The following is a 16,617-nucleotide window of genomic DNA, read 5'->3' on the forward strand; positions in this document are numbered from 1 at the left end:
TTCAATGTTCTGTATTGTGTTTCAAATTGATTTGGAGATGTATTTTACTTGTCATACTCTTCAAACCAAATTAGACAGAAATGTATTCCAAATTATGTGTGTATTAACCATGGCATCCTGAGGTCCTGTGTGGTTCAAAGTAGTATATTTTGCCATAGACATGCCACAAAATATCAATGGTCAATGTGATTAGATTATAGTGTAATGATTTGGCAAACTGATTATAATGACAATGTCATTGAATCTAAAATCTGCCACCTACATTAAATTCCCATGTTGAATCAACTATACTTGACCATGGATATGTTGTAAGCTCAATATCCAAATATAAAGACCATAGCAAGTTTATCGACCCCCTAACATCTTGAGGATCTCATTATATTTGTATAATAAATTACCAGACACAAAATGTTTATTTTTTTTGTGTAATTGTAAATTTGGCTAACTAGCCATAAAATTACACTTTATAAAATTTTTTTTACATTTTAAAGCAACAATACCTTCAAAATATATTTTTACAAGATAAAAATCTGGACATAAAATGTACAAACAATGCAACAAGAAAATATGTGGACCAACTTTAATGATGCTCATGGGAAAAATCACAGATTGTGATATGTGGGTTCAGAGGGAAAAGACTCCAATGCAGATGATGCAGAGGGGTTGTGGTGGCTAATTACACTGCTACTAGGGTATTGTGTTTGAAAGGGAGGATGGTAGGGGTAAACCCCAGAAGAGGACCGAGAAGGCGGTCAAAAGGCACTTTACGGCAGCAAGATGCAATTTCATAACCAAAATAAGAACTGTCATCACTGCTGTCAACCCTCCGAATAAATGATAGAGCTTGACTTTCAACCTCAAGCTGACTATCAGTTATTCGGATTGATCTACGGGTCCTTCGAGCAGTGGGTGGTCTTGTTGTTGTTTGTGAAGAAGGTATGTTAGTAGCTTCTTCCATCTCTTCAATCTCACCATCAGCTGGTGTAGGTGTGCTGCTGGGGGGCTGATCAGTGCTAAGGTTAGACACATCCTCTTCTACATCCAGATGTTGGTCAAAATCTTCCAACGGATTGGATGGGCCTGGTGCTTCAGATTCCAAAGGTGTGTCTGAATGTACTGGCTCAGACCTTGGCTCTTCATCTGCATCTTGTTGTGTATTGGATGGTGCCTGAAAGTTGCCTGAAGTTCTAGAATAAACAGATGTGAAATTTTTATTAGCTTAGATATTTTTGGAAGGGGGAGAATGGGTGATAAACCTGCATGCATAAATTCAACATGTACTTACGGTCTGAGAACTCTGTTAGGGCGTAAAAATTGAAGTTGGTCCTCATAGGGAATTTTTTTCCTTTTGCCACCAGCTGACCCACTTTTTTCTGCTTTCTTGATCCCCTTAACAAAATAGTTGCTTGCAGATTTCCATCGGTTTCTGATGTCCTTTACAATATAGTATTTTAAAATGTAACAAAAAAAATATATAAGATTTTTATCTTGTAAAAATATAATAAACCAAGATACAGGTACAAAAATTCAAGCAAACTCATCCGTTAACAAAATTAGTGATGATTGTCTTGCAATATATAAGGCTATGATTAATGTACATGTGTACACCAAGGGAATAGAAACACAAAGATAAATAGGGATCTAAATAGTTGGATCAACTTCAACTATCTTTATCATTTTTAATAAGATAAAAGTGTACACGAGGAATTAAAAGTACAAAGATGTATGTAACTTCGAAAAATTAGATTGGCATCCTTTTCATTATTTGATGTTGATAAATTGTACAAGTTATAAATAAAAAAATTATACCAAACTTACAAATCTCATTCTGAATTGAAGAAGACATTTGATCAAAGTTGTCAAATAAGGATAATGCAATCTCATGCAATGCTTCTTCACGTCTGGTTTGATTAAAATATTCACCATGGCCCTTATCCTAAATCCAGGGACGACACTCTACCTACAACCAAATTTTTGGGACAAAACAAAAATTTATAATACCAGATTCACCATATTTTTAGAACTACATGTGCTTGTCAAAATGCAAATCTCCTCAAGCCCATAGTACACTGTACATGCTCCCATTAGCAAAGTGTGGGTATTTGGAAACATGTGCTGGGCTACATGCAGATCTCCTCATGGCCGTATTACACTGTACATGCTCCCATTAGAAAACTATGGGTATTTTGAAACATGTGCTTGGCTAAATGCAGATCTTCTCAGGCCCATAGTACACTGTACCCTAAAACACAAATGCCTATTTTGTGGACATTTTATAAAACATTACTAAGAACAAGCAATATATAAAGTTGACTATGGCTAAATCAAATAGTATGTGACATAGTTTATACCTCAGTGATGACATCCTCAGTGCTTATACACATTCGGGAATAGGCTTGCCTACTCATGTCTGTACCTCAGCAGCTTACTTCCCCAGCCAAACTTGTAAAAATTGACGGACCTGGGTCGGGTCATGTGATCACATGGTCCAAAAGGGGCTGAACTTGGCTCTCAGGGCACTCCCACTGTTTTCGGCATCGAATTTAAGCGGAAATTTAAGGCGGATTTGGTGGCGTCATTTCCGTTCGGAATAGCGGCGGATTACTCGGTGAAATGACAAAATTACGCATGAAACTGAAAAACGCCTTTGGGGGTGGAAAATAGTAGCGGAAAATTTTGCAGGCAGACAGTCGGAAATTCCGTAGTCTGAACCTAGCCTTAATGGGAGTGCGGAATCTCATAGAAGTCTATAGGCTCAAATTTGAGGCAGAATTCTGCAAGCGGAAATTCTGCCGTGTGAATAGACCCTAAGAATGGGTTCACACTGCAGAATTTCTGGGCAGAATTTCTGCCAGAGATGGAGCCGGCGGCACTCGGACCATGCAAACTGCATTGCTGCCCCCCATAGACTGCAATGCATTTCTGGGTGGATCTTTTGGGAGATCTGCTCAGAAATGCATTGCCATCTATGTGGACAGCGATGTAGTCCGCGCGGTCCTAGTGCCACCGGCTCGATCTCCGGCAGAAATTCTGCACAGAAATTCCACAGTGTGAGCCTAGCCTAACATGTCAGCCAGAACAGTGTGGCAGAGAAGACATTCAGAAAGTTGTTCTGTTGTATCTGGGTTTCCAAAGAATAACTTGTTTGTGAACTGTTTCTAGTCGTCTTTTATCATAACAGCTTTACCAGTGTCAAAGTAACATTTATTTTGCAGGTGTCCCTAATAGCTTTCATTCTCATCCTTATGTCTGATATACCCCAACATTTTAAACAGGATATGGCATCCAGATGAGACCTGACCTTTATTATCTTTGACACAGCTTATTTTTGTGGTAATCTCACCTTGAGGATCCACATCAGTGTTTCCCAGCTGGTGTGCCTCCAGCTGTTGCAAACAGCTGCAGGTACACGAGTTGGGAAACAAAGATCTAGGATGGTAAATCAATTTTTTCCATCCCCTGAAAGTTTTTTTGTTATGTACTGTTTTGTATTCCTGCACTTTTTTGGGGTGTTAACTTTTCTTTGGCATACCCATCAATTACTAATTATCAGGAATGACTTTAAAGGGGAACTCCAGTGTAAAAATTTTTTTTATCAAATCAACTGGTGCCAGAAAGTTGAACAGATTTGTAAATAGCTTCTATTTAAAAATCTTAATCCTTCCAGTACTTATCAGCTGCTGTATACTACAGCTGCTGTATACTACAGATTTACTATGCTTCTAATCTGGACAGTTCCTGACACGGACAGAGGTGTCAGCAGAGAGCATTGTTGTCAGACTGGAAAGAACTGCACACATTTCTCTGTAGTATACAGCAGCTGATAATTTGCTCGCTCGCTGTGTAATGACCATCACGCCCCCTCCCATAGACTTGCATTAAGGGGGCGGCCAAAACATCAAGAGGGGGCGGAGCTGTGACATCTCCAGAAAGCTAAACAGATTTGTAAATTAATTCTAATAAAAAATTTTAATACTTTCAGTACTTATGAGCTGCTGAAGTTGAGATGTTCTTTTCTGTCTAAATGCTCTCTGATGACACGGGTCTCGGGAACTGTCCAGAGTAGAAGCAAATCCCCATAGCAAACCTCTTCTACTCTGTGCAGTTCTAGAGACAAGCAGAGATGTCAGCAGAGAGCACTGTTGCCAGACAGAAAAGAACAACTCAACTTCAGCAGCTGATAATTATTGGAAGGATTAAGATTTTTCAATAAAAATTATTTACAAATCTGTTTAACTTTCAGTTTATATATAAAAAAACGTTTTTTCCTGGAATACCCCTTTAAGATTTTGAAATAGAAGTAATTTACAAGTCTTTTTAACTTTCTGGCACCAGTTGATTTGAAAACATTTGTTTTCCACTTGTTTCCACTAGAGTTCCCCTTTAAAGCTTGATACGGACAGATTTGTTGTAGAATTGTTGTAGAATTCCAGCTACAGTATACTGTTTCTGTACAAAGATACTGCACCAAAGAATAGTATATGAGGTTTTCACAAGCCTAATTTTATTACAGGGTAAAAAAAAATCCATCAGATTCTCGGCATGCCGGGGATTTTCAAATCTCTGATGTGCCCTGTCTGTTGTGAAAAGGCCTCAGATTTGCATCACTGACGTCCTTGCTTTGCATTACAGAGAATAAAACTCTCAGCTAAACTCTGAATAAACAAGGAAATCTGTATGTGGATATGTAACAAAGGGTAGTAGAATCCAGCTCTTGCGCAAATAAAAATCCCAAATTATTCCAATATGGCAACACAGGAACACAAAGTTACGCGTTTGAAGCACGCTTCTTGTGCTTGAAATGCGTAACTCTTTGTGCTCCTGTGTTGCTGTGTTGGAATAAATTTGGATTTTATTTGCACAAGAGCTGGATTCTACTACCCTTTGTTCCATTTGCCTACTGGTGTTGTCCAGCACCTGGATCCGTGCTCCATCTGTCCAGGGCAGGGTGAGCTGGTCTTTTTCCATTTGTATATGTAACACATCTGGATTTCATTGTGGATTTTAATATGGATTGTTAGACCAATTTCTTCTAATAGTATTTGTAAAGCAGCACTGCATTGAGTTTGTATGTTCTCCCCATGTTTGTGTGCTATATAAATAAAGAATTATTAATAAATGCGATATATTTGCTGATCATGTTTCTTTGTTCTGATTGTAAGATACCAGCTAGAGATGAGCGAACTTACAGTAAATTCGATTCGTCACAAACTTCTCGGCTCGGCAGTTGATGACTTATCCTGCATAAATGAGTTCAGCTTTCAGGTGCTCCGGTGGGCTGGAAAAGGTGGATACAGTCCTAGGAAAGAGTTTCCTAGGACTGTATCCACCTTTTCCAGCCCACGGGAGCACCTGAAAGCTGAACTAATTTATGCAGGATAAGTCATCAACTGCCGAGCCGAGAAGTTCGTGACGAATCGAATTTACTGTAAGTTCGCTCATCTCTAATACCAGCACATATCTATAATTCCACACTCTTAAAATACCCATTACTTTTTTGTGTTTCCATTAAAAATGATACGCCACTGTCAAAAGACTGTATTCTTGATATCACATCTTCAGCTACTCATGCAGGGTTCCCCATTGTTTTTATGTGCACCTGCAACTGTAGGTCTATTGAGGAGGTCACATCTTCAAATCATGAGCCCAGCAGTATACTGCAAGTTTAAGCTTTAGTGCCCTGGTACTATTTATATCTTCCAGCTGAATTATTACATAACCGCTCATCATGTGTTGTGTGGGTGGACTTCTAGGATGAATGTTATTCGGTTTAGTAGCTCGTTGCAGTACACAGTAAGAAAATAATTAGTAACACTATTAATAATTACTAATACATTAACATTTTTCTCACTCTTTTCACTCCTCTACAAGTTACACTGACTAGAGTCCAGGGGATTGAGATCAATTATACTTATATGAGAGGTCTGCACACTGCAGTGCGGCTTCAACTAGAGAAGATCATACAACAGGTGATCAGTGGATTTTTGTTCAATACTAACAAAAAGAGGCACTCTAGTTTTTGACTGTGAAGAACAAGTATTAAAGAGGGCTGCAGTATGGATGGTGTTATGATATTAACCCTCCCTACAGGTTTGGGATGGTAAACCATCTTGCAGGAGGAGGTGATGCAGCAAGAAATGCACATACATAATTCTTATGCAATGCTTAAAGGGGTTATCCAGGAATAGAAAAACAGAGCTAATTTCTTTAAAAAAAATGCTCCACTTCTGTCTCCAAGTTGGCTGTGGTTCTGCAGCTTAGTTCCATTGAAGTGAATGGAGCCAAGTTGTAATAGCACATACAACCTGGGGACAAACGTGGAGCTGTTTTTGAAAAAAAAAATTAGCTTTGTTTCTCTGTTCCTGCATAAACCCTATAACTCAAGAAATGCTTTACTTGTGAAATGTACTTAACCTTTTTGGTTACAGAAACATAAATGGAAAGTAAAAGAAGTTCATTACTGTAGTGCATGCTGCAGTTCAGACCGGCCTCTATCACTCATAGGCTAGGTTTTCACACAGCTTTTTTTCTGGCTTTAAAAAAAAAAAAAAAATTATTATAATTTTTTTTAATACTGCCACTGCACAGTGGATCCAGTAGGAAGGAAAAGTTTGTCATTCCTTTATATTTCCTATTCCTTTTTAATCCGCTTCTGGTTTCCAAAAAATGTTAGAAAAAACCTTTGCGGAAACCAAGCTTCAGGCGTACAAAAACATTTTGTAACTTTGCCATTATCTAAGAGAGAGTCTGCAGCTCTGAACATGCTATAGGGCTGACAGATTCCCTTTAACCCCTTAAAGGGGTAGTCCAGTGGTGAAAAACCTATCCCCTATCCTAAGGATAGGGGATAAGTTTGAGATCGCGTGGGGTCCGAGCGCTGGGGCCCCCTGCGATCTCTCTGTACGGGGCCCCGGCTCTCCGCCGAGATAGCGGGTGTCGACCCCCGCACGAAGCGGCGGCCGACACGCCCCCTCAATACATCTCAATGGCAGAGCCGGAGATTGCCGAAGGCAGCGCTTTGGCTCTGCCATAGAGTTGTACTAAGGGGGCGTGTAGGACGCCGCTTCGTGCGGAGGTCGACACGCCCCCTTCCCGTGGGCTGTCGGGGCTCCATACAGGAGATCGCAGGGGGCCCCAGCGGTCGGACCCCCCGCGATCTCAAACTTATCCCCTATCCTTAGGATAGGGGATAAGTTGTTCACCACTGGGTTCACCACTGGACTACTCCTTTAAGGACCAAGCCCCTTTTCACCTTAAGGACCAGGCCAATTTTATTTTTGCGTTTTCGTTTTTTCCTCCTAGCCTTCTAAAATCAATAACTCCTTTATATTTCCATCTACAGACCCATATAAGGGCTTGTTTTTTGCGTGACCAATTGTACTTTGTAATGAAACCTCTCATGTTACCATAAAATGTACGGCGAACCCCCCAAAAAATTTTTTAGGGAGGAAATGTAAATGAAAAAAAACTATTTTGCGCTTTTTGTAGGGTTTTGTTTTCACACTATACACTTTACCATAAAAATTACATGTGTTCTTTATTCTGTGGGTCAATACAATTAAAATGATACCCATGACTGTATGGGGGAAACTCCCCCTCTCTATGGCTGATAGGGTAGCCTTGATAAAAATGATAATTTTGCCCCAGCTTCTTTTTCTGTTGAACTCGGCTCCAGTCTGGATCCCAGAATATTGGTTTGACCAGTTCCATAGGAAATTAAATCGCTTTATTTGGGGGAGGAAAAGACCGAGACTGAAATATGAAGTTCTGTGTGCTAAATCAGGGGAGGGGGGCTGTGCGGCCCCGAACTTCAAATTGTATTACCTATATAGTAAAATTTATTTTGGATAAGGACAATAGGTTGTGTTCACAACACTGTAGGTTGATCAATCCATGGGGTGGTTTTGGAATATTGGAGAGTTTAGAGGCAAAACAAATAGACTCCTCCTTCTCATACGGAAGGATGATTTTTAAGGGTTGGGCCTTACTTAAAAAAGTTATAGGGATTAAGGGGTGCACAGAGTTTACACCTCTATGGTATAATCACAATCTGGCAGAATTTATGAAGATGGAAGATGCCAGATACTGGATTAACCAGGGAGTAAAATATGTTTCACAAATAGTGGAGGGAGACAAGATGGTCACATTTGATACTTTAGTAGACATATACCGTATTTTTCGCCGTATAAGATGCACTTTTTCTTCCCCAAAACTGGGGGGAAAAAGTCGGTGCGTCTTATACGGCGAATACACCCCTATCGCGGCGGTCCCTGCGGCCATCAACGGCCGGAACCTGCGGCTAATACAGGACATCACCGATCGCGGTGATGCCCTGTATTAACCCTTCAGATGCGGCGATCAAAGCTGACCGCCACGTCTGAAGGGAAAGTGACACTAACCCGGCTGTTTAGTCGGGCTGTTCGGGACCACCGCGATCTCACCTCGGCGGTCCCGAACAGCCCGACTGAATAGCCGGGTTAGTGCTTACAGGACACCGGGGGGGACCTTACCTGCCTCCTCTGTGTCTTCTCCGTTCAGGGATCCCCTGTATGCCGGCGCTCTCCTTCCTCGTCATCACGTCGTCGCGTACGTGTGTCGGCGTGCGTAACGACGTAATGTCGGCGAGGGAGAGCGAGGATACCCGGCCGGCAGCAGAGACGTTCCGGAGCGACGGCGACACGGCGACAGCGATGGAGCGACATCCAGGGCAGCGGTGACGGGTCCGGAGCGGCGGGGACACGTGAGTATTACCTCCTATGCAGTGGTCTTCAATCTGCGGACCTCCCGATGTTGCAAAAGTACAACTCCCAGCATGCCCGGACAGCCAACGGATGTCCGGGCATGCTGGGAGTTGTAGTTTTGCAACATCTGGAGGTCCGCAGGTTGAAGACCACTATTGAGTTCAAAATCTTTATTTTTTTAGATTTTGCCCCTAAAAATTGGGTGCGTCTTATACGCCGGTGCGTCCTATAGGACGAAAAATACGGTATGTACTAAATAGGAACCAAATTTAGGTTTCTCTTATTGAATTTCGGAGCATAGAATGTAAGAATGATTTAATAATTCAGAATCACGGTGTGTTAGAGTTAATAAAGATGAACACTTATGGTAAGAAAATAATGGTTATGATATATGGGTTATTATTGAAAGAAAATAAGAAGGAAATATATTTGAAATATAGCGCAATTTGGGCAAAGTGGCTGGGAGAGATTTCAGAGTCTCAGTGGAGTAATATTTTGAGGAATATCCCTAATATCTCAATTAATAATAATTTTTGCTTTACTCAATTACGGATTGTATATAATACATACCTATCCCCGAAACAACTGGCCAAGATGGGGCCCAATGTAGGCTCAACATGTCCTAGATGTGTGATGAGTGAAACAGAGTTTATACACATAATATGGAATTGTCAGGATATAACCAATTACTGGGAAGAGGTAGGGCATCAAATTAAAGGGGTATTCCAGGCCAAAACTTTTTTATATATCAACTGGCTCCGGAAAGTTAAACAGATTTGTAAATGACTTCGATTAAAAAATCTTAATCCTTCCAATAGTTATTAGCTTCTGAAGTTGAGTTGTTGTTTTCTGTCTAACTGCTCTCTGATGACTCACGTCTCGGGAGCTGTGCAGTTCCTATGGGGATATTTTCCCATCATGCACAGCTCCCGGGACGTGACATCATCAATGAGCAGTTAGACAGAAAACTTCAGAAGCTAATAACTATTGGAAGGATTAAGATTTTTTTATAGAAGTAATTTACAAATCTCTTTAACTTTCCGGAGCCATTTGATATATAAAAAAAAGTTTTTGCCTGGAATACCCCTTTAATAATAGATTGAGAACTCAGATAGTCCTTACAGGTAGATTAGTAATTTTGGGAGAAGCAGCTAAAGGGGACTTACATATGCTGCTTGTTAATAAGGTTCTGTTTTGTGCGAAATTATTGATCCTGAGGGTATGGCTATGGGGGGGGGGGGGGGGAATTTGGAAAGTTTTATTATGTAATTGCTGTACGGTTTATGTACTATGGATTTATTGTAATTTGCTTTTGTATATTATTGATTATTTAGAAGAAAAAAAAATTTGAAAAAATAAAAAATGATACCCATGACTAGATACTTTTATATTTTTGTACCGATTAAAAAAAATCTAAAACTTTTTGTACAAAATCAGTAATCTAAAATCGCCCTATTTTGACCACCTATAACTTTTTCATTTTTCTGTATATAGGGCGGTATGAGGGCTCATTTTTTGCGCCGTCATCTGTACTTTTTGTCAATACCACATTTGCATATATAAAACTTTTAGATTATTTTTATTAATTTTTTAAAATAAAATGTGACAAAAAAGCTGCATTTTTGGACTTTACATTTTTTTTTTATCTTTATGCCATTCACCATACGGGATAATTAACATTATATTTTAATAGTACGGACATTTACACACGTGGCGATACCAAATATGTTTATTAAAAAAATGTTTATGCTTTTTGGGGGTAAAATGGGAAAAACAGACAATTTTCATTTTTATTGGGGAGGGGATTTTTTTTTTTTACTTTTTATTATTACATTTTTCAACTTTTATTTTACATTTTTTATGTCCCCATAGGGGACTATCTATAGCAATCCTTTGATTGCTAATACTGTTCAGTGCTATGTATAGGACAAAGCACTGATCAGTACTATCGGTGATCTTCTGCTCTGGTCTGCTCGATCTCAGACCAGAGCAGAAGACCCCGGGAGACGGCCGGAGCCAGGTGAGGGGACCTCTGGCCACCATGCTGGATGATTGGATAGCCGCGGCAGCGTTGCGGGCGATCGGATCATCCATTCAAAGTACCGCGCTGCCGCAGATGCCGTGATCTGTATTGATCAAGGCATCTGAGGGGTTAATGGCGGACATCCACGCGATCGCGGATGTCGGCCATTACTGGAGGATCCTCGGCTGCTACTAGCAGCCTGAACCTGCCATGTATGACGCGAGCACCGTTCCGCTGCTGGCGGTCATACACAGGACGTAAATGTACGTCCTGGTGCGGGAAGTCCCACCAAACCAAGACGTACATTTACGGGGGTTAAAGGAGTTACCCCACAAGAAATATTGTGTGCATTTCCACAGTATGTATTCAATAAGCATAAAAAGAAAGTTATCCATACCTATGAATTGGGAACAAAAACAAAAAACTATCTTACATTGCTGTCATGGAAAGCACCTGCTTACTGGCCTTCTTTTCAGGAACTAGGCATTGATACCTGTCTACATACAGTCTATATACATAAAAAAAAAAAAAAAAATAGTGTTACACAGAAATGTATAGAAATATCAATGGATTTATATGTTATACTGTTTTTCTATATATATTTAAAGATTTATAGAGGTGCATACATGAAGCACAAATAATATGTTTTTTTATGTTGAGGGACTATCCTCTTTTCTGGTTAATAAGGAGCAGGGCCATTACTAGGCAAAGCAAATACTTATACTGCAAATAATAAGAAGCAAACTTAGTGCCATTGACTAATGGGCTTCTCAGTGTGGAATCTTCCAAAACAATGACTATGTACTTTGGAGGAATCCAATTCCTAGTTGGAAGTTCCACTACGAAACTTTTGAATTGAGTACTGAGCAGCAGCCCCCCCATTGAGATCAATGGGAGGCTGCTGCAAGAGAAATCCGCTCAGATTTTCCCATAAACAACACTGAGAGCCCTTATTACTGTACTGTACTGTAGAAGAATAAACGGCGCACGTTCATCTATGCACTCCGGTGATGCGGACAGCCAGCACTTACAGCAAGCCCTAGCTCTCTTTCTGCTAGTACTTGCTCCCTATAGCCCAATGCGCGGCGTAATGCTGTAGTGGAATGATCTGGCCGCCCGGTCTCATCTACTGCTGTGATGCATCACCGGAGTGCATAGATGCCAGATAATTCTGCTACAGCATTACGCCGCGCATTGGGCTATAGGGAGCAAGAATTAGCAGAAAGAGAGCTAGTGCTTGCTGTAAGTGCTGGCTGCCCGCATCACCGGAGTACATAAATGAATGGGCCCTGTTTATTCTTCTACAGTACAGTACAGTAATAAGGGCTCTCAGTGCTGGGACCTGTGGACCAATCACAAAGCATTTTTTAGCATCATTAACCCCTACAGGACCCATGACGTAACGGTACGTCCCGACACCCTGGGTCTTAAGGACCAAGGACGTACATTTACGTCATGGGCAGTTCTGGTCCCCGCCGTGCGCCGGGCGGGGATCGGACCGGGATGCCTGCTGAAATCATTCAGCAGGCATCCCGTGCAAATGCCCAGGGGGGTCATTAGACCCCCCATGTTGGCGATCACCGCAAATCGCATGTGCATTCACACATGCGATTTACGGCTATTCCGGCGATGCGGGTCACGTGCGACCCGCTGACCAGGAGATACAAGGTGATCGGGGGTGTATGATACACCCCCTATCACCTACTGTATCTATGGGGAGGTGGCGATTTCGCCACCCCCCCCCCCCAGGATCGCTGCTATTGGCTGGACGATCGTCCAGCCAATAGCAGCCGGCAGGGGAGGGGTTAACAGCATCTTCCCGCAGCTCCCGCCGCTGAGTTCAGTCAGCGGTCAGAGCTGCTGGAGGAAGACCGGTACACCCCTCTGCCAAGATCAGAGCCCCCAGAGAAGAAAAGAAGCCCCCCATAGATCAGGGAAAGCATACAGCCCAGGGAAAGGTAGGGTAAATAGTAAAAAATAAAGTTAAAAAAAGTTTTTAAAAAATTCCCCCCCCCTGACCCCCTAATAGGTCCCCAAGGGTCTTCTGCAGTTTTTCAGTGTGACCCGGGACCTATTAGGGGTTCAGGGCGCTGCATTAGCGCCCCCCCATTTTTTTTTGGGCTGCAGCATTTTTCCCCCCCCATATAACAGTGTGTGATTTCTAATCACACACCGTTATATATAGTATACACCAAGCGCACACACAGTACATAACCCCCACACACACACACACACACACTACCCTCCCCCCCGCCACCGCCCCCCCCCACCACCACCAAAAAAGGCGATGGCTCGCCGGGCATTTTCGGTAGCGGAGGCATACGCTTTTCTTGCCTCCGACTCTGAATCTGTCAGTGAGGACGATGAAGATCCAACATTTCTGTGTTCTTCATCGTCCTCCTCATCATCTAGTACTGATGATGAGCCCCCTGCACAGCGGCGGAGACGCCGCCAGGCGAGGCCACGCACCCCCCATGATAGTGGCCCAGTGGCCGGCACTAGTGCGAGTGGTGATGCCGCTCGTACTAGGAGTCCGACCCCCCAGACAAGTTTACCGGAGCCCCCTTCCGGTGAACCTGTCTGGAGACCCCCAGAGGGTTATCAGCCACGGGTTCCGGAGTTTGTTGGCGACTCCAGAATCCGGATTGACAATTCTGGATTCACTGAAATTGACTATTTCAGTTATTTTTTCAGTGACAGTTTTGTCAATCACATGGTGGAGCAGACGAATCTGTACGCCAGGCAGTTCATCGCCCACCACCCTGATTCTTTTTTGGCCAGGTCCAATGAATGGTGCGCCATTGATGCAGCAGAAATGAGGACATTTTGGGGCCTCTTGCTGCATATGGGCCTGGTCAAAAAGCCAAGTGTCAGACAGTACTGGAGCGGCGACGTCCTCTACCAGACCCCGCTTTACAGTATGGTCATGGCACGTTGGCGGTTCGAGGCCATTTGGAAATGCGGCATGTCCACCCCGAGGTGATCCCGCCTATGACCGGCTTTACAAAGTGAGGCCGGTCATCGATCACTTAGGGGCCAAATTTTTGGAGGCCTATGTACCCCTCAGGGAGCTCTCGGTTGATGAGTCTCTTATCAGTTTTAAGGGGAGACTCATCTTCCGCCAGTATATTCCCTTGAAGCGGGCGCGGTATGGTGTGAAGCTCTATAAACTTTGTGAGAGTACCTCCGGGTACACTCTCAAGTTTAGAGTGTATGAGGGACGAGATTCCCGTATTGAACCCCCAGATTGTTCCCCCACTCTGGGTGTTAGCGGGAAAATCGTTTGGGAGCTTGTGCACCCATTGCTGGATAAGGGTTACCACGTGTACGTGGACAACTTTTATACCAGCATCCCTCTCTTCACATCCCTTGCCGCCAGATCCACGTCCGCTTGTGGGACCGTGCGGAAAAACCAGAGAGGCCTCCCTCTAAATTTTGTTAAGACACCCATTCCCAAGGGTGAGTCCCGTGCCCTTGCCCATGAAAACCTGTTGCTGGTCAAGTATAAGGATAAGAGGGATGTCCTTATGCTGACCACTATTCATGGCAACGGCAGCTCACCTGTCCCTGTGCGAGGTACCACAACACCGGTCCTCAAGCCCGATTGTATTCTGGACTACAATCGGTATATGGGGGGAGTTCTGATCAAGTCCTCAAGCCATATAACGCCATGCGGAAAACACGTGTATGGTACAAAAAAGTTGCGGTCTACATGGTACAGGTTGCCATGTACAACTCTTTTGTACTGTCCCAGTACGCTGGCAATACAGGGACATTCCTCCAGTTCCAAGAAGAAGTCCTAAAGGTCCTGATCTTTGGCGACCGGGAAAGAGCAGGCCGGACTTCCCAAGGAACTGAAGTAATAGGTGCCAGGATCGTCCCAGGCCAACACTTTCCAGGTGAGGTCCCCCACACTGGAAAGAAGGGACGAGCCCAGAAAAGATGCAGAGTGTGTTACAAGAGGGGGATACGGAAGGACACCACCACTCAGTGTGACACTTGCCCAGATAATCCGGGCCTCTGCATTAAGGATTGCTTCAGGGAGTATCACACTTCCATGGAGTTCTAAATTTTCCCTCTTCATTTTAATTTTCCACAATTTGACCCAAATGTACCAAGTCCAGAGTACATTCCAAGTTTTAACCCCATAAAACCACTAAATTGCCCAAAAAAATATTTAATCCAAAAAAAACTAAAACTGATAGGACCTCTGGGGGTATTTTTTATAAAAAATGGGTCATGGGTCACTGAGTCACTATCATCGGGGACTTTTTATGTTGCCTCAAATGCGCAGCGCTCTCTCCACCTGAGCGGGGTGCGCATTTGAGGCAACAAGTTAGGGACGGCCACACATATCACATTCCAGAATGATGATTCAGAGTATAGGGTTTGGGGCGGGCATATTTTTTTGTTTTGGCTGTGCTCTGGGTCATCATTCTGGGAACATAATCTGTTTTATAATTTTATGTCCCACTGTACCCCATTTTAGTTACTTAGTGTACCCCAGTTATTTACCCCATGTAATGCCCCTTGAGGGGGGGTCCCACTGTTCTGGCTCCATAGGAGAAAGCCAAAGCTCAAGGACCCTGACTGATCTCCGGCACCTCTGAGACCGGTGTGCATGCTGTTTACGCCCAGACTTGAGGTATGTACTTACTCCAAAGAAATGTATTTACACATTTACAATTACATTTTCTCCTTTTACCACTTGTAAAAATGAAAAATTTGGGGTAACCCCAGCATTTTAGTGTAAAAAAAATCAAATTTTTCATTTTCACATCCCACTTCATGAATATTTATCAAACACCTGTGGGGTGTTAAGGCTCTCTGTACCCCTTGTTATGTTCCTTGAGGGGTGCAGTTTCCAAAATAGCATGCCATGTGTTTATTTTTTGCTGTCCTGGCACCATAGGGGCTTCCTAAATGCGACATGTCCCCCCCATTTCAGCAATATTTGCAAATGTGACTCCTTCTCTTCTGAGCATTGTACCGCTCATGTAGTGCATGTGACGTCCACTTATGGGGTACTTCCATACTCAGAAGAGATGGGGTTATAAATTTTGGGGTGTATTTTCTGCTATTAGCCCTTACAAAAATTTGAAATTTGGGGGGAAACACACATTTTAGTGAAATTTTTTTAATTTTTTTTTACATATGCAAAAGTCATGAAACCCCTGTGGGGCATTAAGGCTCACTTTATTCCTTGTTACGTTCCTCAAGGGGTCTAGTTTCCAAAATGGTATGCCATGTGTTTTTTTTTTGCTGTTCTGGCACCATAGGGGCTCCCTAAATGCGACATGCCCCCCGAGCAAAATTTGCTCTCAAAAAGCCAAATATGACTCCTTCTCTTCTGAGCATTGTAGTTCGCCCATAGTGGACTTCAGGTAAACTTATGGGGTACCTCCATACTCAGAAGAGATGGGGTTACAAATTTTGGGGGGTATTTTCTGCTATTAACCCTTGCAAAAATGTGAAATTTGGGGGGAAACACACATTTTAGTGAAAAAAATATATATTTTTTTTACATATGCAAAAGTCGTGAAACCCCAGTGGGGCATTATGGCTCACTTTATTCCTTGTTATGTTCCTCAAGGGGTCTAGTTTCCAAAATGGTATGCCATGTGTTTTTTTTTTTGCTGTTCTGGCACCATAGGGGCTCCCTAAATGCGACATGCCCCCCGAGCAAAATTTGCTCTCAAAAAGCCAAATATGACTCCTTCTCTTCTGAGCATTGTAGTTCGCCCATAGTGGACTTCAGGTAAACTTATGGGGTACCTCCATACTCAGAAGAGATGGGGTTACAAATTTTGGGGGGTATTTTCTGCTATTAACCCTTGCAAAAATGTGAAATTT

At 42.7% G+C, this 16,617-nt stretch overlaps 1 protein-coding gene across 1 annotated transcript; it reads right to left on the reverse strand.

Annotated features, from left to right (window-relative positions):
* Window positions 1-624: 624 nt before the first annotated feature.
* On the reverse strand, window positions 625-4,968 carry LOC130361013 (uncharacterized). The gene is made up of 3 exons (XM_056563573.1): window positions 4,882-4,968; window positions 1,286-1,434; window positions 625-1,187 (listed from the first exon to the last, which is right to left on the reverse strand). Exons 1-3 carry the CDS (start codon window positions 4,966-4,968, stop codon window positions 677-679), a joined length of 747 nt encoding a protein of 248 aa, XP_056419548.1. The 3' UTR covers window positions 625-676.
* Window positions 4,969-16,617: the final 11,649 nt, after the last annotated feature.

Source organism: Hyla sarda, chromosome 3 (assembly GCF_029499605.1).
Source record: "Hyla sarda isolate aHylSar1 chromosome 3, aHylSar1.hap1, whole genome shotgun sequence".
Classification (NCBI taxonomy): Eukaryota; Metazoa; Chordata; class Amphibia; order Anura; family Hylidae; genus Hyla; species Hyla sarda.

What these genes read in the sequence shown, in the direction of transcription:
- LOC130361013 (XM_056563573.1), bottom strand. Translation starts at nt 4,968, where the DNA reads ATGGAAAAAGACCAGCTCACCCTGCCCTGGACAGATGGAGCACGGATC. An exon ending in GTAGGCAAATGGAACAAAGG is followed by an intron (nt 1,435 to 4,881) that starts GTAGTAGAATCC and finishes TATATTGTAAAG; the next exon opens with GACATCAGAAACCGATGGAA. An exon ending in CCTAACAGAGTTCTCAGACC is followed by an intron (nt 1,188 to 1,285) that starts GTAAGTACATGT and finishes TGTTTATTCTAG; the next exon opens with AACTTCAGGCAACTTTCAGG.